The sequence below is a fragment of the Neovison vison genome, chromosome 4 (genome assembly GCF_020171115.1).
Source record: "Neovison vison isolate M4711 chromosome 4, ASM_NN_V1, whole genome shotgun sequence".
NCBI lineage: Eukaryota > Metazoa > Chordata > Mammalia > Carnivora > Mustelidae > Neogale > Neogale vison.
In genome coordinates, this window is record NC_058094.1 from 49,860,045 (window position 1) to 49,884,486 (window position 24,442).

At 39.7% G+C, this 24,442-nt stretch overlaps 1 protein-coding gene across 2 annotated transcripts in view; it reads right to left on the reverse strand.

Moving 5' to 3' along the window:
- Window positions 1–884: 884 nt before the first annotated feature.
- The window catches only part of CA13 (carbonic anhydrase 13), a 32,604-nt gene continuing 9,046 nt past the window's right edge, over window positions 885–24,442 (reverse strand). Inside the window, exons 3-7 of one of the 2 annotated variants that reach the window (XM_044245373.1) lie at window positions 21,300–21,418; window positions 14,800–14,895; window positions 13,265–13,327; window positions 12,373–12,528; window positions 885–1,390 (exon numbers count right to left, since the gene is read on the reverse strand). In XM_044245373.1, the coding sequence (XP_044101308.1) occupies window positions 1,271–1,390; window positions 12,373–12,528; window positions 13,265–13,327; window positions 14,800–14,895; window positions 21,300–21,418 (554 nt within the window). In that variant the 3' untranslated portion in view covers window positions 885–1,270. The remainder of the gene's footprint in view (window positions 1,391–12,372; window positions 12,529–13,264; window positions 13,328–14,799; window positions 14,896–21,299; window positions 21,419–24,442) is intronic. The other variant, XM_044245374.1, reaches the window with a different exon arrangement.

Genomic DNA, 24,442 nt, shown 5'->3' on the forward strand with positions numbered 1-24,442 from the left:
TTATCCTATCAAGAAGACTATGGCAGAACAATTTGAATTATCAAAATCTACATCCAGAGGAGGAATAGGGTCTGATACAAATTAACAAAAATCAAGGAAACTCGGCTAAACTTCTCTCAGATGACAGAAGTGTACCATGTGTTCAAGTCTTATATGTGGTTAATAGTGTCACGCCACTTGCACCAGCGAGAGCAAAAGGACATTCACCACCCCTTCACCAAAAACAAACAGAAATACACTAGGGACTATAGGTTAAAATGAATTACCAAGAGCCAACTTACAAAATTACTTTTGCGATTGAGGGACGTGCATAAAAGGGGAGATGGGCTTTCCCAGGGAAATGGGTTGGAGGGTTTATGGATGGATTGTATATTTATATGAGACCCAAGTAAATATTTTCCACCACTTGGCAGAACAGTGACCTACACAGGATTGGTCCCTGTTCTGTTGACAAAACATGGGGAAAAAGTAAGCAACCTATCCATCAGGCCCTTGGGCTTCTCCGCTTGCCAGGTACCTTCCAATCTGTTAGTTTCAAACCAATGCATCTAGTCAATTATTAACCTGTTTATCATTAACATTACCACATGAATGTGATATAGGGCATAATTCATTGAAGTTTATACAGTCACTGATATCCTGAGGGATTCCCAACAAAACTGGATGGGTTAATTTTGATCTGTGAGTAGACCCAGTGAGGATTATATCCCACCCCCGACCATGCTCATATTGTTCATCTAATTAAAGGTACCGTGCAATGGGGATCAACAGCATAATCAGAAAAAAAAATTCACTTTAAAAGGAAATATTATCAACTTTTTATGAATTGGAATGATACCAAAACATTAAGCAGACTTGCTCGTGTAGAAAAAGATATCACAATCTTATCATTCTGGAGAAGATTTTAATTGTTTGACCAAACATTACTGAGAGATATGGCTGATTCAAACTCTAGGGCAAGGGAACATTTTTAATGAACTCAGAGGTTTTGCAACGCCTGCCATGTTTTCACGCAGGTTGAAGTAGATGCATGTTGTGGATCTCAACACACATCAAACAGTGTTTACTGTTTGAATACCCGTGAGTGCAAGTCTGAGATGGATGAGTTGAGTTAGCTTGATTACAGCGATCTGATCTTCCTTGTGGTGCTGAAGCTCAGAGCAAAATGGTACCCGTCAATCAGAATTCTAGGAAAGAGCTGTTTGGAGGGATTTTTGTGTTTTGTCTTCTCTTCACAGACCTGTTCGGGGTGGTCAGCTGGTGACAATTTTTAATGGAAAGAGGCTCTTACTTTTCGGCCCTTCAGAGGCTGTGGTGGGCGGTGATTGCTCAACAAAAAAGCCGCCGCCTCGCCCTCCGCTGTGCAGAGGAGAGTGCGGAATGTGGCCAGCTGTTGAAGAAAAGAACAGTGTTGGCTTCAGCACAGAAGGTCACACCAAGGTTGGTGAACTGCCCTCCACTGAAAGTTATGAAACATAGAACCTTTCCTCTACCAGGAACTAAAATATATTACTGTAAAACTGTTCTAAACTATGAGTCATATATATAAGAAAACATCACTTCTGCTAAGTTCTCACCACTATACAAATACCTGTGGGTTCAAAAAATGAAGTACATAAGCACTCTTCATCTGAGGACAGAGGTAATATGAGGAAACAGTTAGAATGTGGTTCAAAGAGGACATGTCGGGCACCTGGGTGGCTCAGTGGGTTAAAGCCGCTGCCTTCGGCTCAGGTCATGATCCCAGGGTCCTGGGATTGAGTCCCGCATCGGGCTTTCTGCTCAGCAGGGAGCCTGCTTCCTCCTCTCTCTCTCTCTCTCTCTCTCTCTGCCTGCTGCTCTGCCTACTTGTGATCTCTGTCTGTCAAATAAATAAATAAAAATATTAAAAAAAAAAAAAGAGGACATGTCTAGGATTCAGAGAATGTCATCTACAAAGGCAAAACGGGACCATGGAAAGGTCACACTGTACTGGCTTCCAGAGACAGGTCCCAGGCCTCGGTCTGGCATGACCAGTTGGGTGACCTTGGGTGCTGGTGTTCAGTTACCTCATCAGTAAAGTGAAGCATTGGGTTATATGTTCTCAAGAGGTAATAGTGGAATCACACCAAACACGTACTAGTACTCCAGTACCACAGAACCTCAATTTTCATGGAAACCTTGTGGTGTTCATCCTATAGAATATTGAGCTTTCAAGTACTGTTTTCGTTAAGCAATGATTTTGCTCTCACCATACTTGAGCCTTGAATAGCTAACTATGGTAAACGCTTGGATTGTTCAACCTCTGATAATGTTTAAATACAATTCCAGCGATACAGGAATATTTCTCATCCAAAGGGCTTAAATTTTCTTATTACAAAAAACATGCTGACTTGTCTTACAAACTCATACAACACAGAAAGCATCAAGAAGAAAATAAAAATTACTAGTGATCACATCACAAGATATAATGACAGTTAACCTTATGGAGTACACTCTTCCAGATGTTTTTATGTATACAAACACGTGAATGCACACACAATTTTTCTTATAAAAATGGCTCAACTATCATGCTCTTTTGAAACCTTATTTTTTTACTTAATAGATATCCTATATATCTTTGTATGTCAATAAACATAAATCTACACTACTATTTTTAATTGCTGAAGTTTTCTACTCTAGGCATGTTATATAAATTATTTAACAATTCCTTGGTGAGTTAATACTATTTATCAAGATTTAACACCTGTCTACAGTAGTAAAATGAAGACTGAGTAAACTAGTGAATAATTCTACTTTCCTGAAAATGTTCACCAAAAATGCAAAGACAAATTATTAAATTATTGAGAATAAAAGTCCTGCATTGGACTCCCAGCTCAGTAAGGAGCTTCTCCCTCTGCCTGCTGCTTCCCCTGCTTCTGCTCTTTCTCCAACCAAAAAAAAAAAAAAAAAAAATCTTTAAAAAATAGTCTCCATTCTCTAATCTGTGCTAGTCATTTAATTGCAGAATCAAGCAAATTCACACTAAGATAGGGATACCTGGGTGGCTCAGTTGGTTAAGCATCTGCCTTCACCTCAGGTTATGATCTCAGGGTCCTGGGATCAAGTCCCGCATCAGGCTCCTGCTCATTGTTGAGTCTGCTTCTCCCTCTACCCCTCCCCGGTTTGTTCTCTCTCTCTCATGTAAATAAATAAATCTTTTTTAAAAATTCACACTAGGACACATCTATTACGTTTCCATCATCACCATTTAGTTGAAGACTAAAATATTTCTTGTACAGTACTAGCCAGGAGGGGAGGCAGAGGTGATGGAGGTCCTCCATAACTAGCAGGCAACGGTCTGTCAGCACACTCCACAGAGACAGGTTCATGCATCATATAAAGCAGCCATGTCTTTCCACAGGTGATACTTCCAGGGGTATAGATTGGCAAGATAAGACAAATATTTACAACCTACTATTATTCATATTTCATTAGACCGGATTATAGCTAGAGCCAGATGAGACTTGAATAATTCTCTGGGAGAGCCAAGCAGTGGAGCTAAATAAAATCTAACCTCTAGAGCCACAGGGAAAACACTCAGCCTTCTGCAGATCATGGGGATCAGGTCTGCCCAAAATGGCCTGTCCCAATGGCTGTGCAGGAATCCCAAGGCCTGAATCAGGGCACCAGCTTGCTGGCCTCAGCAAGCACAGCTCGCCTCCCAGTGATGCTGCCCATTCCTCTAAAGAGGTTGGCTTTTTTTTTTTTTTTCTTAAGATTTTATTTATTTATTTGAGAAAGAGAAAGGGAGAGCAGGGGTGGGGGCAGAGGAGAGAGAGAGGGGGGAGCAGGAAAAGTGGCAGGGATCCCCAGGACCTCAGGACTGTGACCTGAGCCAAAGGCAGATGCTTAACCAACTGAGCCACCCAGGCGCCCCTCCCACCCTCCTTTGAGTCTTCTGCAAGTTGGTCATGGCTCCCTACCTCCCTAACACCTTAACCTCACAGGAATTTCTCTAGTTCTTTCTCTGACCTGCCTGTACATTTTGGTGAGATTCACTGAGCCAATCCTGATGTCTCACCAAACTCCTTCCCTTTCTGGCTCTGGATCTCCCTCCGGATCACTCAGCCAGGCTAGGTAGCGTTGCGTCCACTAGTCCCTGCTCAGATCTGCTTCTCTCGGCTCTGGCGTCCTCCACCACCGCACTGACCTCCCACTTGCACACCGCTGGCTGGCCCTTACCAGTCTCGCCGCTCTCTGGGCCCCTGGGCTTCTTGCAGACAGAAAAACCTGCCACTCTGTCACGAGGGCCGATAGCATCTACACGGGTCCTGGCAGGAGTCTCCCCAGATGAGCCTGAAGGCTGAGGAGGGCGTGATCTGTTTTGCTGGTTTTCTTGGCTCTCATACGGAAATTTTAACATCCTTATAGAGCAACCCCAGTAAGCAGAAATACCTTGTCTAATGTTTTGTAAATCGCTTTGCTTATGCCACTCTAGAGCTTAAAAGTCTAATAGTCCTCCACTCCCTCCCAAAGCTGGATAGTAAAAGTAAAATGTCCCTTCCAGAACATGGTGGGCCAAGTAGGGCACCAAGTCCCGTCACACACACTAAATGCTAAAGATGAGCTACTCTGCTTGCCTCTCTGCCTACTTGTGATCTCTGTCTGTCAAATAAATAAATAAAATCTTAAAAAAAAAAAAAAATGAGTTACCTGAGGGACAGCTAAGAAGTTTCAGTAAAGAAGCCATCCAGCAAATAAGTCCACAGCACTGTATTGCATCTCTATTTTTTATTTCTATTTTCCCCTAATCTCTTTTCATTAACTTTTTATTATGGAAACTTTCAAACACACATAAAGCTAGAAAGAGCAGCCGCGTAAGCCACCACACACTCAGCACCCAGCTTCACCGTCATGAACACACAGGCACCTTCACGGCACCCACACTCTCCTTCTCTTCCCGCCTCCCCTCAGGCCCACACTGGATTACTTTGAAACAAATCCTGAATATCATGTCCTTTCGGGTGTAAACACTTCAAAATCGATCTCTAAAATAGGTAACATGTCTAACTCGAATAAGGCTTCCCAAACAAACTAGTTAGCCTGGCTTCTGGAACCAGCGGGGGCCGACTGACTAGATTGTCTCTGATTACAACCACACCGGGGGCCCACTCGGAGCCAGTTTTGTCAAGGGCGATCCCAGAGTGCCTGAATGAAGAGACTTTGGGGAGATTCTTAAAACTTCAGGTTACTGATCCTTATCCCCAGACATTCTGTGTGAGAATTTCTGATAACGCCCAAGGATTCACATTTTTGATAAGCTTCCCCAGGTGACTGTTGTATACAATAGAGTCTGAGAAACTTAGGTACAAAGGCACCCACATTTTCTGCACCTCCTTTTCTTGCCTTTAGTTATGGTGTCCTTTCTTGAAACTGCTCCTTTTCCTTTACTACCTCCAACCAGTCACCGCCCTTTTCCTAGCCCAGATATCAGCGCTTTCAAGAAGTCTTTTCCTGATTTCTCCAATAAAATAGTCTCTCCCCTGTTGAACTTCCATTACACCTTATTTCTCTTACATATAAAGCACAGCTACTGTGTTACTGTTTTTTACGCATTTATTTTATCTTGTCTGTTAGATTATAAACTACTTGAGGACAAGGGACATTTTTAACACTTCTTTGTATCTTTTGCATTATGCCTTGCAAGAGTTAGCAATTATTAAACAACTCTAGAATTGACTTGCACTCTCCTATAATTTAGAACTTTAATTTCAAAGCTAATTATACAGTTTTTTAAAAATACAAGTCAAAATTAATGTTCCAGTGAATGAATTCTTTCCCCATTTCCCATTTAGTCTAAAGATGCAGAAGTTAAGAAGAGTATTCCTCGATCATTATCTTTAATTACATAATATAGAATTTTACTATTTTAAAAGGACATTAGGTATTGCTTCCAGATCTGTTGGACTAAGATGCTACAGACAGCCTTCCTGTAGAAAACTCTAAAACCCAGACATCAATACAGAAAAGCGACAAGTCACAGGTTCTAAAGAGTAAAGAGAAGCAGGGGGACTCAGGTGGATAGTTTGTGCTCACATGAAGGGCAGATGGGAGCTCTACAAGTGAGTTTTTATCTCTCCCAGCTTTTCACCTGAGCTGAGTAGAGTCTGCAAGGTGCACAAAGTTGCAGCAGAGGCAGAGAGAGGAGCCTCAAACTCTATACCCAAGAACCATACGTGGCTGTACTGAGACCAGAGCTGCTGCACAAGAAAGAAAATTTGCAGTTTAAGTTCTGCAAAAAAAAAAAAAAAAAAAAAAAAAAAATTACCTATTCACATAAGGGAAATAATATTCATCAGAAAAAAATAACCAAATCCAAAATCTCTATCACTTCATGTTCATCACACCTAGAATACAATAAAAAATTACTTAACAAAGAAGCAAGAAAATGGAACACATTCTCAAAAAAGAAACATCAACAGTCCGACCCAAGATGAACCAAATTAGGAACTTACAAGGTTTTTTTGTTTGGTTTTGGGTTTGTTTTCTTTTTTAATAAAGATTTTATTCATTTATGTGTGAGAGAGAGCGAGTATGTGTGAAAGCAAGAGAGCACAATCAGCAGGAAGGAGCAGAGGAAGAGAAGGAAGCAGACTCCCCGCTGAGCAGGGAGCCTGAGGTGGGACTTGATTCCAGGACCCCGAGATCATGACCTGAGCTGAAAGGCAAGATGCTTAGCCAACTGAGCCCCTCAGGCACCCACAGGGTTTGTTTGTTTGTTTGTTTGTTTTTAATGACTACTTTAACTACCTGAGGTTTGTATATTAAACAAAGCATCTTTAATGCAGAGTAGTGGGAAGTCTCAGCAGAAAAATAAATATAATAAAAAGGAAGAAAATAGAAAATGTAGAACTAAAATGGAGAATTGCTAAAACAAAAAATTACCTGGTAGACTTAACAGTCAAATTGACATGACAGAGGAAAGAGCAAATGAACTTGAATATAGATCTATAGAAATTACCCACAGTGAAGAACAGAGATTTTAAAAAATTATCTAAAAATTAGTCTTGGTGGGACGCCTGGGTGGCGCAGTTGGTTGGACGACTGCCTTCGGCTCAGGGCGTGATCCTGGAGTCCCGGGATCGAGTCCCACATCGGCTCCCAGCTCCATGGGAAGTCTGCTTCGCTCTCTGACCTTCTCCTCGCTCATGCTCTCTCTCACTGTCTCTCTCAAATAAATAAATAAAAAATCTTAAAAAAAAAAAAAAAAAACTTTTAAAAATTAGTCTTGGTGAAATGAGAGAGGGAGAAAAACCATAAGAGACTCTTCACTATAGGAAACAAACTGAGGGTTGCTGGAGGGGAGGGTCGTGGGGGGATGGGGTAAGCGGGTGATGGGCATTAAGGAGGGCACGTGGTGTGATGAGCTCTGGGTTACATGCAACTGACCAAACACTGACCTCTACTTCTAAAACTAATAATATACCACATGTTAATTAAATTGGATTTAAATAAAAAATATCTTTTAAAGTAGCATCTTGGGGATCTGTTAGATGTTATTAAAAGGTTAAATATATGTGTACTTGAAATATCAGAAGGAAAGGAAAGAGAAAATGGGGCAGAGCATACCTAAAAGTTAACTCATAAATCATCATGAAATGTGAGAGCTACTTAGAGTATGAAAAAAAAAAATCTGTGGCTTATAGTTAGGCAAAGATTTCTTAAAACAGGATACCAAAAGCACAAACTATAAGCAATAAACTGATAAAAATGAACTACATCAAAGTTAAGAACTTTTGCTCTTCAAAAGACAGTTTGAAAAAAAGGCAACCAATAGACTAGGAGAAAACTTCGGCAAAACATGTCTTTTAAAAAGGGTGTTATCCTTACTGTATACAGAACCTTTGCAATTCAATAATAAAAACATGAACACCCAATTTTTAAAAAGGAAAAAATGATTTCAACAGATATTTCACAAAAGAAGATATGTGCACAGCCAACAAACACCTGAAAAAAAGCTCAACATTACTAGTCACCAGACAAATGCAAATTTGAAAAATCACATTTACCCACAAGAATGGCCAAAATTCAAAAGACTGACAACACCAAGTGCTGATAAGGATGTGGGGGAACTTAGAAATCTCCGAGGGGTACAGATGGGCAAGATAAGAGCAACCCCAGTAAGCAGAAATACCTGTTCTAATGTTATTGCTGGTAACAATGGAAGATGGAACAGCCAATTAAAGGACAATATGGCTGTACCCTATACAGTTAAACGTGTAAGTGCTAGCTATGGCCATAGAACATGAAAATATGTGTCCACACAAAATTGTACGTGTCAATTATCCCTAACTTACAAAAATGTACAGCTGTTATTCAGAATAGCCCCAAGCTGGAAGCAACCCAAATATCCATCAATTGGTAAATAGATTTTTTTAAAAGGTGGTATATCATAGAATATGAATAAATTTAAAGTAAGGTCATATATCATAGAATATGAATATTCTAGGGATATAGAATATTCCTCAGTAACAAAAATTGTCAGTGAAACTCGAAAACATTATGCTAAGTAAAAGAAGTCAAACACAAAAATCTACATACTGTATGATTCCATTTAAATAAAATTCTAGAAAAGGCAGAATCCTTGTGACAGCATCTCAGAGACTGCCCAGGGGCATGGGTGAGGAAGGAGGTGGAATGCAAAAAAGCATAAGGAAATATTCTGGCAGGGGGATCTATTTTATATCTTGATCTAGTGGTTGCTGCATGGTAATATACAATAACAGAAACCATCAACTGCACATTAAACTCATGAATTTTACTGTATGGCAATCTCATAACAAAAGACCAAGAGAATTTTTTTTTCAAAGGAGCATAGAATTAAAACCAAGTATTTCTCACACTGAATTCAGCAGAGAGCCAATTTAGATAATTTAGGATAACCCAAAGAAACTTAGCAGAACAGCGAGCCTTCCAAAGAGAATGACAGATCTATTATCAAAACTATCTGAAAACAGCATATCTGTTTACTGGTCTGGCAGTTAAATTAAGCATTCCAATAAATGACTCTGGGAACTAAAATGGGCTTGAATCAAATAAAAGAAAATGAAAACCATGTGTTTGCCCTTCTGGTCAAACAGTGACTGGGCAAGAAATAGCAGCGGAAAAAAACCTAGGAAAAAAAATTGGCACTAACTAACTAAAAAAAGAATTTAATCTTCATAGCTAGTGACATTATATGGTAGAATTGGAAAATACACAAAACAATGTGCTTCAGGGACTTCAAAAATAAAGAGCAGCCAAAATTGGGATCAGAAATTATCTTTCAGGGGCGCCTGGGTGGCTCAGTGGGTTAAAGCCTCTGCCTTTGGCTCAGGTCATGATCTCAGGGTCCTGGGATCGAGCCCCACATCGGGCTCTCTGCTCAGCAGGGAGCCTGCTTCCTCCTCTCTCTCTCTGCCTGCCTCTCTGCCTACTTGTCATCTCTGTCTGTCAAATAAATAAATAAAATCTTTAAAAAAAAAAAAGAAATTATCTTTCAGAAAGTAATTCTTAATTAAGTGGTATACTCAAAAGACACGTTCATTTCACTTTATATAAAAAAGATAAACACTGAATAATCATCTCAACCCTCTCATGTTTTAGATTTTCTTAATAACCTTATTATTTTAGAATAGTTCTAGATTTACAGGATTATTGCTAAGACAGTACAAATAGTTCTCATAAGCCCCACACTCCTTGTGCCCTATTACGAATCTCTTACATTAGCGTGGTACATTATTCACAATTGGTGAACCAGTGTTAATATATTCTCACTAATTGAAGTCCATTCTTTATTAAAATTTCCTTTTTTTTTTGTTTTTTTGTTTTTGTTTTTTTAAAGATTCCACTTATTTACTTGACAGACAGAGATCACAAGTAGGCAGAGAAGCAGGCAGAGGAGGAAGCAGGCTCTCCAATGAGCAGAGAGCCCGATGTGGGGCCCGATCCCAGGACCCTGGAATCACGACCTGAGCCGAAGGCAGAGGCCTTAACCCACTGAGCCACCCAGGCACCCCCAAGATTTCCTTTGTTTTTACCTAATGTCTTTTCCTGTTCCAGATCCCACCAGGAAAGAACATTGCATTCAGTAATCGTATTTCCTCGAGCATTTCTTGATGACGACAATTTCTCAGATTTACCTTGCTTTTGATAACCTCGACAGTTTTGAGGAGCACTGACCGGCTATTTTGCAGAACCTCCCTCAGCTGGGCTTTGTCTGATGTTTTTCTCATGGTTAGACTGGGATTGGACTTCTGAAATATCTTTTGCTTCATTCTTTAACTCTTAAAACCACCATAATAGCATATTAAAATAATTTGGATTATTATTCAGATAATCATTTCCATCTGATTAAAAATGAAAATGTCTGGGGCACCTGCCTAGATGGCTCAGATGGTTAAGAGTCTGCCTCCAACTTAAGTCATGATTTGGGGGTTCTGAGATGGGCCATGTCCAGGTCCCTGCTCAGCAGGAAGTCTGGTTCTCCCTCTGTCTCTGCCCCGCCCCCTACTGTGCTCTTTCATTCTCTCTCTGTCTCAAATAAATAAAATATTTTTTAAAAATGAAAATGTCTAAAAGTATTCATGCTAGAGTAGATGTAAGTGAATTTAAGTAGATCTCAGTGAATTATCAAACTAAAGCTCTAAAGTATAGTTATTATTTTTATACTCTACCTTATAAAAACCACATTAATAATTATTTTTAATTAACTGAGCCTCAAATTAGATACAGTAGTGAAACCACAGCTAGGCAGGCATAGTTCCTAAACTTAGAGAGGGTCATTTTTTATTAAGAGCTTTAAGTATTTTAAGGAACTAAATTATATATTTTGATATATTCTGTTCTAAATGGCAAGTGGATTTTAAAAAGTTAATTTCCAACTGGCTTTAAGAGATAAAAATATCCTTGAAATATGAGGAAAAACATGAACTCTTATTATTACCACCTTGATGATATAATTTATTAATTGTTGCCCTTACCCTGTTCAAATTTAAGAAAGGAATGTAAAAGTGAACAGTTTAACACATGGAGGAAAGAAAAATTTACTCTGTTAGTAAAGCCACTGGATCAGTGACAGGTCCTTTTTCTTATGACACGAGGCACCTTATTCATGAGGGGAAAAGTCACAGGAATTTCCATGTCTGTCAAGCTCTGAACTTCAATCCACACTTTTACAAAATGTTTTGATCAATATGTCCCAGATTATTATTTGGCTTTAATCCTAAAGATAAGGCCACCAGAAGTTGGATGGGTTCAACACGCCAAGGAAAAATGTTACCTGACGTGACCTTGGCAAAGGTAAACAAGCTCTAGTCTTTGGGGGTCAAACATAAACAGCTAGGCAGGTGGGCAAGCCCAGAACAGATTACCTGCAAAAGTTACCAGCCTGTGTTCTTGCTAAGATGGTGCAGCAAGTAATTTAAAAAGGAAAACAAAAAGCAAAAAAAACCCACTGAGCACAACATCCACAGAAAACATCACAACCACTTGTCTGGTAGGTCAGTCACACGGGTCATAGACCCAAGCCGAGTTTCTGGGCATCCAAGCCAGTCCGAGTCTGCAGACAGCATGGCTTCTCGTGGGGACTCCGTACGTTTATCAGAAAAACAAGTGAAGCACTGTCTTCACTAGAACAGCACAGGTAGGCACCCAACAGCAGCTCAGGAAATGCTTACAGCCCCTCAAGCAGCCCCACAAAAGTTCTGTCCGCAAAAGCCAAGAAACCCATTGCTGTGTCACTGCTCACTTTCTTTCTTTCTTTTTTTTTAAGATTTTATTTATTTATTTATTTATTTGACAGACAGAGATCACAATTAGGCAGAGAGGCAAGCAGAGAGAGAGGGGAAACAGGCTCCCCACTGAGCAGAGAGCCCCATGTGGGGCTGGATCCCAGGACCCTGGGATCATGACCTGAGCCGAAGGCAGAGGCCCAACCCACTGAGCCACCCAGGCGCCCCACACTGCTCACTCTCTGACTGTGACATCATCTGTAGGAGGAACAGGTCTCAGGACTGAGGTCAAAAAGAAGAAAGTTCCCTTTTAAGAATAGCCTTTCTCCTAATTTTCCTGTGTATCTACCAGCCTGCTTATATCGCAGCCCATAAAAGAAAACAAGTATAGCCTTTAAAGTCACCTTCCTCAGTGTCTGTATGCACGTTACATTTCAAAGAACAGGGAGAGCAATCATCTAATCACAGAAGGTCAAATAAGAAAGGGACGTGAGTTTTACCCAGTCCAACTACCCATCTGATTAATGAAGGGAAAACACAGGCTTCATCATGTCCCAGAAATTAAGGGCAGGATTTTTTTTTAAGTTTTGATCCAGTTCTCCTCTGGTAAATCAGGATCTACTTTGAAGAAGCGACATACCTGTTGAGAGCTGATATTTATAGGTTGTTTTAAAACAATCCACGTGACACTCTCAAGAAGAGGTGGGACAGTGAGGGAACCGGGATATGTCCAGTAGTCCCAGGATGGAGGAAGCAGAGATAATGGGTCAAAATTTGTGAATCGAGTTTGTTTACCCTGGTAGAGAAAAGAGAATTCCCACAAATTATAATGGGAGAGTTTGACACTGCCCTCCCCGCTCCAAAAAAAGCATCCAATGAAAGACCATTGTGCTAGAATTCTTTAATTCGTGGAATTATTTAGTATCTGCCTTTGTATCTTAAAAAAAGGTTTCTGTCTTAACCTAAACATTTTAGATGAAGTAGCACATTCCCTAGATTTATTTAAGAACACAAGATTTGTTTAAAGTGTGTTGCAAGTTTTAGATGCTGATTATGCAACACTCCAATATCAGAAACTAATCATGCATAGTTTTGTTAGTAATGATTTTAGGTAATTTAAGACCCCCTTCATAATTTTCAAAAGACAAATGGTAATAGGTTGATTCTGCTCTATTGATCAAGTATATTCCAAACCTGCTTCAAAGCAGATAGCATATGTTCCATCTGAACATATGTCTAAGTTATTAAAAGAAAGTAAGAAAATTCAGGAGAGAACAACAAATACATTAGTCATTAGCAAATAATATTTCATTTTGGGCGCCTGGGTGGCTCAGTGGGTTAAGCCGCTGCCTTCGGCTCAGGTCATGATCTCAGGGTCCTGGGATCGAGTCCCGCGTCGGGCTCTCTGCTCGGCAGGGGCCTGCTTCCCTTCCCCTCTCTCTGCCTACCTCTCTACCTACTGTGATCTCTCTCTGTCAAATAAATAAATAAAATCTTTAAAAAAAAAAAATAATAATAATATTTCATTTTACCTTTTCTTTAATAGAATCCAAAATGTCTGTAATCTTTTGCAGTTGAGAATTATGTTCACCAATCTGAAAGCACAAAATTTCAGAAGAAATGGTTACTGTAGCAGAACAGGTCTGGTTCACTCCATTTCAATAATTGGTTTTGAATTTTAAAAAAAAAAAAAAACCTACGCCAGCCCAGAACAAACAGAGATTGTTCTATAATGAAGCTGCCTTTTACCTGCTGACTTTATCATGCTAGAAGAATCTGAACAAGGTAATGTTACAAATTCCTTGGCTGAATTTTAAGCTTGATTCCAAAACTAGTATTAATAACTACATAGTTTTTCAGCTTTATGAATGTTTAAGATACAGGTTAACTTAAGAGAAAACTCCCTTAGGAAACTCTAACATAATACTATTCAACCAGATGTGACCTTCAGATCCTAGAACCAAACTGACTCTTGAGACATCAAAGCATTAAAAGAAAATATCTCCAGCAACACCTGGGTGGCTCAGTCCATTAAGCATCTGCCTTTGGCTCAGGTCATAATCCCAGGGTCCTGGGGGCTCTTTGCTCAGCAGGGAGCCTGCCTCTCCCTCTCCTTCTCCCTCTGCTCCTTCCCCTGCATGTGCTCTCTCTCTCTCTCAAATAAATAAAAGAAAAAATCTCCCACTTACCACCTAAAATTATTTAAGTTCCTGAACCAACATGATATATTAGCATTGAGTAGAAATCATCATCAGAAAAATAGATGTACCTCTCTTCATTATGATGGATGTCCTGAATCTACCTAAGCTTTTAAATCCTTCAGGATTAAAACATAATCTCTTGCCTCACTCGCATTCCACTGCCACCAGCGGACTTGGCGGCCAAAGGGAAGAAGTCAGCTGCTGCCATTCATCCCACCCTCTGTTCTGCCCTGTACTTCCCCCAGCGCCAGCCCCAGCCCCAAGGGGTTACAACACTGCACAGAGTCAGTGGCAGAGCAAAAGCGCCGGCCCTGCAAGAATGCGGTCCCGGTGGGAGCTGAACGGCCCAACCCACCCACGGGGATTATAACAAGGACACCTGCTTCACCACGTGTGAATATGAGACAAAGGAAAAGACAACAGCAGTTTTTAAAAACTGATCAGTGTGTTTGAGACAACAGACTACTGTGGTAAAACTAGTGCTTCAAGATTCAGGAACTTGAACTTCACTCTGTCCTGTATCTCTAAATACTGTGTCATCAGGAAGAGACTAAAGATTGTCCTTCTCGAATCTCAGTTGTTACTCCTGCTACTGTTGTTGGGGCTGCGGCTGCTGCTGTTTCTGTTCACATAAAAATGATCGATGGATAATAAGAGAAGATGTAAGACAATACTTCTAAGGTAGTTCTGGGCTGTTAGATAAATCATAAACTAAAATATAAATGTTTAATATAATTTCCATAGGAAAACATTAAACTTAGAAGGAGTTTACTATTAAAAATGGTAAGATTACATTTTCCATGACTGAAACTCTTTATCCAACATGGCTGAGGAATTATTTAAAATGAAAATTGGTAGATTCTCACCTGTAAAAATACTCCCAACACAGCTAGTCCATCTGGCTCATGAGCTGCCTCAACAAAGCTGGGGTATTTGTCTGAATTCCAATGAACAACATGGAGCTGAAAGGGACACAATTCAAAAAAAATTTTTTTTAAATCCTTAAAAACATAAATGAAAATGAAATAGTTATATAGAGGGGCGCCTGGGTGGCTCAGTGGGTTAAAGCCTCTGCCTTCGGCTCAGGTCATGATCCCAGTGTCCTGGGATCGAGCCCCACATCGGGCTGTCTGCTCCGCAGAGAGCCTGCTTCCTCCTCTCTCTCTCTCTGCCTGCCTCTCTGCCTACTTGTGATCTCTGTCTGTCAAATAAATAAATAAAATCTTTAAAAAAAAAAAAAAAAGAAATAGTTATATAGATATTCTGGGTTTGTGCACACATGTGTATAATGTCTTCTTCACAGAATCCTCCTTTTTGCTTTTGTCTGAAAGCCAAAGACAAGTACCATGGCCGCTTAGAGTCTGTGGTATACTATAGGAAGGTCTACAGCACTAGTTAGAACACTCTGGAGCATCCTGCCAAGCCCCTCTGGTCCAAGCAATCTCCAACCATTGCTCCTGAGTGACTTAAGGCTCCTCCCTAACCTCCCACGGGTGGAAATGCAACAGAGCAGCCTTAGGTCAGATCTCGGCTGGTAGCAGAGTCCAGGAAACAAGCTTAGGCTCACAGGAGGGGGGAGAAGTCAACTGATGGTTTGTAGTAACAATCCTGCTGCTAAGGACAGGACTGATTGTTCTTGAACTGCCTAGTCAGATGTTCATCTCCATACCCGAAGACTTTTTATGACTGGAAAAAGCAAATTCTCCTTAACAGAATTATCTTAAGCAGTATTCGCACATGTGTTACCTTCTAGAATTATGTTCCAATCCTTTGCTGATAGAAAGTTTTAACGGGGACAAAGAGACTTTGTCTAGGAACAGGAATTAGGAACCAGGCACATCTGAGGATAAAAATGAGAGGCAGTTGGTGCTACTGAGGGGGGAGAAAGGAAAGAAGGGGAAAGGGAAGGAGTTGGAGGACCTGGAACTCTAGAAAATAGAAAATACACCTACTTCACAACTCTGCCCTCTTGCAAGTGGCGTCCAGCAAAATCCAAAGGGCTCCTAAAAGTTCTGCGACTGTACACAGTACCGTGTCCCAAACACACAAACAACTGTGAAACAATAACAATAAGGCAGAAAACCACCCTGGGGAGATCTTCATTCCTGATTAAGGGGAAGAACACACTACAATAGACACCAAAGGGCAATGTGCCACACTCAAACAATTTGGCCATAATCAGGAGCATGCCATGCTGTCCAAGAACCCCTGTACTAAGGACTGACCTCAGATACAATCTCCTTTCAGTGAATCCTTTGGGCACCTCAGGGGGGAAACACATATGAAGGGCTTCATGCACAAGTCACCTTTCTAGCTGCCTCTTAAAAGAGAGAACTGAGTATGTTCAAAGTCATGGTTTTAATCCCATGCTTTAAATCCAACTTCCTATTTTATAGGCAACTAATATGGGGGAATTTCTGGATAAATAAGAATTATCACAACCAGTGAGCTACAAAACTATGAAACACTCCACCACCCATAAACAATCAAGGAAGGCTGTGGGATATACAGATGGACAATACAAAGGTGGATCCCTGCGGTACCATGTTCTAAGTTGGTGTGAGATAGCTGGAGGAGGAATGAAACCCGGAAGACACTGGATGATGAAACAGAATTCATCTGGCGTACAAGACATTCCACTCTAAGGGAGGGGCCGAAAAGAACATTACAATTGTTTTAAATGGCTCTGTGCCAATCCATCAGCTCACGTTGCAAGAGATGACACCAAAGAAAGAAAAAGAAGCAAAATGATGTCTTTAAGGTTCACAACTGATTAGAAAAGGAATATGTAACTAAAGAGAGATGAATCTATATATTCTTTTCTTGGTAAAAAAAAAAAAAAACAGCAATTATTTACGGGTGCCTGGGTGGGTTCAGTCAGCTAAACATCTGCCTTCAGCTCAGGTCATTATCTTGGGGTCCTGGGATCGAGACCAGTGTTGGGTTTCCTGTTCAGCAGGGAGACTGCTTTTCTCCTCTGCCCCTCACCCCACTTGTGCTCCCACTCATTCCTTCAAATACATAAAATTGTTTAAAAAAATAAAAAATAAAAAACAACAGCTATTTAGAATATTATGGGAAACTAGAGCAAGAAAAACCTTTTTTTTTTTTTTCAAGTCTTTCTCTTTCCCACACACCTTGCCTAATTAGCACCAATAGCTTCAGAGGGACTGATACAACTTGTATTAGCATTCATATTTGTTTTTGCAGGGTTTGGGAGTTTCTTTTTAAGATTTTATTTACTTATTTGACAGAGGGAGAAGCAGACTCCCTGCTGAGTATAGACACCTCCTCCCCCAACACGGGGCTCAGCACCAGGACTCTGGGGTCAGGACTTGACCTGAAGGCAACCACCTAACCAACTAAGCCACCCAGATGCCCCACCATTTGTATTTGAATTAAAACTCAAACAAATAACAAATTCACATTTCCAGACCAACAATGACAGTTTCAGTGATTTAAGCCAATGACAAGAACTCATAGCCACAACAAAACTGGAAATGAGAAGATTCTTCCCTATTGGAAATAATCTTTTTTTTTTTTTTAAAGATTTTATTTATTTATTTATTTATTCTTGAGAGACCAGGAGCACAGGGAGAGGCAGAGAGAGGGAGAGAAAATCTCAAGGACACTCCGTGCTGAGGACCCTGAGATCATGACCTGAGCCAAAATCAAGAGTCTGACCCTCAACCACTGAGCCACCCAGGTACCCCAATAACTTCTAAATTATACTATTATTCAACTTCAGCATTTTAACTGCATACTATTGATATGTAAATTATATTTAACCTGCCAAAAATCACCATTAATATTAAAATTATAGTTTTACTATCAACTACATATTTAATATGCTTATTATATAATCTGTACAAACTGTAATCAGATGAAGTTTTAAATAAGGAGTGGATTATTAGCCTACTTTTTATAGACACACAACTCTTAGGGTAAGGTTTTTCCATGATTTAGAACACTTTACTCTCTCTCTATAATGTCACAAGTCATGAGATTAGACTCAAAGTTAAATTTTTATATGGTACACTCTAAATGTTTTCTTCCTTTCAGTTCTTTTCTTTTTTTTTTTTTTTTTTTTAAGTGGGTACAACTCGATGACAGTCATGAAGTTAGGTACAAAAGTGGTGGGAAAAACTAATTAAGAATCATTTCTACAGCTGAGCACAAAGGGATTCTTTTTAACCTGAAATCAAATGTGATTCCCAAATACCTCCATCTCCAGCCTGGACGTCTTCCTTAAACTCCAAGTCTGTACCTAATGGCCTTCTTGAATGTGAGCCTAGAATGTCTAATGGACACCTCAAACTTGATGTGTGCGCAAGAGAAAGTCAGCTTCTCTCTGCAACCTGCTCCTTCCTGTACTTGCTCATCTGAGTAAGTGGCAGAAAGATCCTCATGTTTGCACAAGCCAAAGTCTTAGGAATGTTTCTAGATTCCTCTTTCTTCTTCCTTCAATCTTGCTACCCTTTTCATTGGCAAGTTCCATGGATTTTCTTTCCTAAACATATCCCAGACTCCCCTAGCTCTCTTTACCTCCACCACTTCCATAGACCAAACCACCACCCTTGCTCATTTGAAATACTTCCATAAACTTCTAACTTGTCTCCCCATTTCAACATTTGCCTTTGCCAACATCTTTTCCACATAGGAGCAAGTTATACTTTATAAAATATAAAGTAGAACAGGACATTCCCCTGCACAAAGCTTCTATTGTCTTTATCTCAATACATCAAAGATAAATTCCAAACTTCTTACCATGCCCTACAAAGCCCAATAAGACATGGGCCTTGCCTGCTTCTCTAGGACACAGCCTATAACCTCCTCTCATTAATTCCAATCCCAGAAGCCAAAGCCTTTCACTTCCTAAATGTGCCAACTTCATTTCTGCACGAGGTCATCTGTATTTGCTGTTAAGCTCTATAGATTTGATGAGAAGCTGTATAGATTTTCTCATGGTGAGTTTTCCTAACTATTTAATCATACTACCAGATCCCATAGTATTGTTCCTAACAAAGAATTTACCATATACCATTTACTTATATGTTTATTGTCTGCTTCTAACACCCCATCAATCCTGAGGTCTGACCCAGACTTCCTCATTCTCCATCAGCATTCTTATCTCCCACCAGAAACAAGGACCCCTTCCTCTCCCTCTCTCAAACCTAATCAATCAACAAATCCCACCAAACCTGCACTGGCCACCAGCACTCCAATTAACTGAGCCATCATCTATTATCTGGAACGTCCGACAAAGCCTCCTCCTCACGGACTCTGCTTATCCACTCCTGCTTCAACCCAACTCATGCTCAAACTGTAGCATGAATATTTTTAAAATGCAAATATGATCACTTCACAATTCAAAGCCAGTTAATGGCTTCCCACCACACTCAGAATTAAGTTCACAAGCCTTACCATGATTGATCTTTGTAAAATCAGGCTCTCCAGCCTTTCCAACTTTACCTCTGGCATCTCTCCACTTCGTTCTTTGTGTGCTAATTCCACTGGTCATTCTGTTCTTCCAATATGTGACTACCCACACAAGTCCTCACACTTGGGTCTAGGCAGGGCCCCTGCTGTCTCTGCCCCTTGCCTGGCTCACTCCTGCCCATCCTTCAGGTTTAGGGTTGAGGGCCTCTTCCCAGGGAAACATTCCCTGGCTCATCCTTACTTCCTTCCAGCACGAGTAAGCTGGACAAAGGCGGGCGACATGGTGGGGTCACAATGACTTCTTAAAGAGTGAATGATTCATGAACAAATAAACAAATAAAATAAAAAAACAGCCTTAAACACATATTAAAGAATATACGAAACTCTAGTCAAAGCTTTATCTGTTTCAAGAAGGAAAGTCTACGAAGATGTCTCTTGTTCTGTAGGCAGGACTCTGAGCCTCTGGAAAATTTCAGGATAGGACTGCCCTTTTCAAGAAACAACCTGCCAGCTCAGATAAAACCTCTCGAAAGTATACTTTCAAGTCTATGACACGAGGAAGTATAACTATAAAGCAATGTGACTAAGTTCTTTTAGTTGCTTAGAAAAATTACAAAGCAGTAATCCAAAGCCAGCTCAAAACTTTCAGATTTAGAATAACGTGTTCAATTCAGAACACAAAACTTTAGAAAGCAACATGAAAACTATTCAGCAGATAATATAAACTGAGGCACCACACAGATTCAGGAGTCCCACTTTCTATATTCTTGGCATCTCTTATCCAGTGCCATGGAACACTTGGGATATACAATTTATTCCCTCCTAAAAACAGAGCAGGTCCCATATCCTAAGCAATTGGCCTCAAACAAGTGTTTTAAGTAGACAAATAGATGTTTTCATTGATAGGCTCAAAGAATAGATGTACATGTTAATGGAAGAGCAAAACTGGAAAGCTCTCTTGGCTGGATTTCTCTCAACAGCAGAACTATAAAGGAGTGTCTTAACTCCACAGCTTAGTAGCCATGAGAAAATGAAGAAAAACTTTACTTGCCTGGTAATGCTCTGTTTCACCTAGACAACTCATAAGCCAAATTACTGTCACTTAAAAAGCTTTGGTTGCATCACACAATAATTCACTCTCATCTCATAGAAAAGTTGGGTGTTAGCAATATTTAACAGTATTAAAACTTAAAGTATATTATGCTTTGTCATTTAACAGAGGATTAGAAAAAGTAAGTAGTATTAATGAATGTAATTACAAAGGAATAACTTCCCAATTTAAAAAAAGTCAATGAATGCTTTATTGCATTATGACTTCAATAATTAACAGAGATTCCCTTTTATACCTGTAAATACAGAGGTACGGTTGAGTTTAAAAGAGTTCCTGTCTTTGTACAGTAGAGTTTAGAAGAGTTCGTGTCTTTGTTTCTTTTCCCTGTAAGGAACTTCGCCACTTAATATCACTTCTACAAAATATGATATTAGTATACTCCTGTGTCTGGACCAAATAAGTACACAGTTGACCCCAAATCAAATGTCTCTTTCTCTGCCTTCTCCCTGGACTTTCAGGAAACACAACAGATATTCTAGAAAGAGTTTATAAGTTGGTATCAGACAGACGTGAGTTTAAAACCATCTCAACTGCTTCCTAGTTGGGTAAATTATTAATCTCTCTAAACCGGCTGTTTACTCATTTCTAGAAGGAGCACAATAACCCTAATCTCCCAGAGTTGGTGTAAGGCTCAGAAGGACCATGTTTATAGCTCTCATACTGATAAACTCTCCTATTGATGGAATAAAGCAATATCAGACACTGATTCCAAATTGGCTCAGGATCAATTTGCAGTCAAGAGAGTTGTCAGCTGGGTTCCTTATATCCCACCACCTAGGAAACCACTGAATCATGAATATGTGTCCGATGGCTTACCTCTGCAGCATATCTCACTCCATCCACCACGTGTTCAGAGCCATGATCATCAGCAGACCCCCAGTGAAGGTGAAACTGTCGCAAGCGGTAGCTTCCAGTGAGAGGACCCCCACGCAGAACTAAACGCCAAAATATTTCAAATTGTTAGCAAGAAGAAAATATTTATACATGCCGCTATAATCCACATCATCTCCCTGAATTATTCAACAAGTCCATGTCCACCAAGGAATTTTTTTTTTTACAAATGTGTCATTCAGTTTGCAGACAGGCATACAATTTAGGTATACCAGGAATGAATACAAACATTTTAAAAGGTTGGAAAGTCCATGATACAGATTTTTATGGGACATCTGGGAAATCACAGTGGTTTAGAAAGTAGAAGAAATTAGGAGTTCCTAAAGTAAAGAATGAGTCTGTTTATTGGAGGATGTCAGTCTCTCTGAATAAGGATGTGATATGTCAAGAGGGCCACCTTGAACTTGGGGAAGTAGCCCAGAAGCAATGGTCAGAGAACAGCTTCCAGCACTGAGAAGACTGCTCTTACTCTGTGATCTTGTATCAACTCTAACTTCAAAGCTATAGCTTTCATGTCTGTCACCTCAAGATACTAAAGCTCCCTCCTCCTAATGCTGTTTTGAAAATAGAAGAAAAGTTCAATACAAAGAACTTATCATGCCTGGTACACAACCAACATACTGGACATGTTAGCTTTATTACTATTCTATTGTTTTTAGGATGACTACAAAAAATGGGCCAAGAAGCCCATCTTCTGTACTTGAATTCTAACTTCCCAGGGAAACCTGGAATACAGGGCAAAATTAACTCTTTTTTTGGCAACAGAGTCATATCTTAAGTATACAGAAACCTTCTTAAGAGAAAACATAGCTCTAAACTCTCTCCTCCTAATTAATTTTTATTGGGCATGTTTAAAAGATATGGGGGGATAAGAAAGCATTGGGTATTCAGTATACCATACGCATTACTAATCTCCTATCAACACCTGACAGAAGTGTTAGATTGTGAGCTGCAGCCTTAATAATAGTTTGATTTAAATGACCCTCCTCTTCAGAGATTTCAGATAGGGAAACAGAGGTACAGAGTTAGAGATATCTCAAAATTGTCAGAAATGATCCATCTTTTTAGATAAGAAACAAAAGATGTTACAGGGCTCCTGGACCGCTCAGCTAGTAGAGCATGTGACTCTTGATCTCAAGGTCCTGAGTTCAAGTCCCACGTTCCACAGGGAGCCTACAGAAGCAAAAGATGTTAAGGTGTATCACGTGCAGTTTTCTACACACAGCAAGGGGAAAAAGGGAAAATACATTTGTCTAAAGCACACCCCTCGTGGGAGAGAAATGATCGAGACTGCTGTCTGTATTAACCAGTACAACTGAACTCATTTCTTCCTTACTCAACTTGACTCAGGCGAAGTTGAACATCAGTGATGAAGAGTTAGTGTGGTTGCAATCAGCAAACCTGGGAATAGTCCCAGATCAGCTACTGAATTATGTGATCTTCCAAAACTCACTTAAGCCTCTGTGGGCCTCAGCTTTTTCGTCTCTATTTGTGATCGTTCGTCTATTTTTAATTAAGAGATTGGACTGATGCTCCTTAACTTCTACAATTATCAAAAATTACCAAGGAAAAATACTGAACATGTGCAATAAAATTTGGGAGGATGTTGAATGACTGGAGGTCTCTTTAGACTATTTGGATCCAGATTTCTTTACAATAAAGATAGTTATTGCCAAAGACCTCTGAAAAATAAAAGAGAAGCATTTATATCAGACTCGAGGACTTGCTCTTTTGTTAGCTGCACTGTTAGAAACAGAGTAGTTTTACTGCTTTGAGTCTCCCACGAAGAGTGATCATGAGGGCAGAAACTCTGACTGGGTCCCTGCTGGACCCATCACCTAAGCACGGTAACTATCACAGAGCAGATGCATGATAAATATTTGATGAATGAATGAATAAAATATTTGATCTGTCTTTAAACAAGCAGTCAAAGATGATTCACAGATGAATTAATTTAAAAGGCACATTTGCCTAAGTGACTCTGTTCAGCATGGATACAATGGCATTCCAAATAAAAAGAAATCATTTTTTAAATTTTTTCTTTTTTCTTTATTTTAATTCCAGTTAGTTAACATATAGTGTGGTATTGGAATTCAGTGATTCACCACTTACCTATGACACCCAGTGGTCATTACTTCAAGTGCCCTCCTTAATGCCCATCATCCGTTTAGCTCATTCTCCCCACCCTCCTCCCCTCCAGCTTGTTCTCTGTAGTTAAGAGTCTTTTATGGTTTTCCTCTTTCTCCGTTTCCATCTTATTTTTCCTTCCCTTCCCCTATGTTCATCTGCCTTGTTTCTTAAATTTCACATATGAGTGACAGCCTGTGATAATTGCCAAAGAAATCAACAATTCTATTGTCCTTTTTTTCCCCCTTACTGTAGCATAATAAGATCTGAGCTGAAACAAAAAGCCATTCCCTCACAGATAAAAAGCAGATTAGAGTCATCAACATGGAATTAACTTTGGGAGAAGATGCAAACAACCTGGCTCAAGAGAAAGAAAGTGATACCAAAAACACACAGGGTTAGGGAAACATCCAAGAATCATGGTTGATCTCTGGAAAGCCTACTCAGAATCCAGGGTTTAAAGCAGATTAGCATAGCTCTGCTAGTTAAACAACAAAGATTGCCTTTCACTCTATATATCTTACTCCACATTTGACTGTTTCATCTACAATATCCAAACTGGGACCATAATCAGCAAATGTCTACTTATGAAGGAAGACATTCTCTTGAAGCAGAGCTCTTTTGAAGAAACACGGGTTGGGGAAAAGTGAGTCAAAATATTAAGGTTAATTTATCACTGACTTTGAGATAGTCTGTAAGAAAATAATGAAACTATAGTAAGAAATCAATACAGGCAACAAGAATTATTTTTAAGGAGAATGACATCGTGTTTTCAAGGGTCAAATTGCATCTTCCTCTGCAACTGAGATGAGTAAATAAATATTATTGTCTCCACCTTTATATGTGAAAACGAATAATCATTTCTCCAAAATCACCCTTGGTATACCTGTCCACTTATTCTTTCATTCAGAATTTTTCTTAAGTCTATTCCAAATAGAATA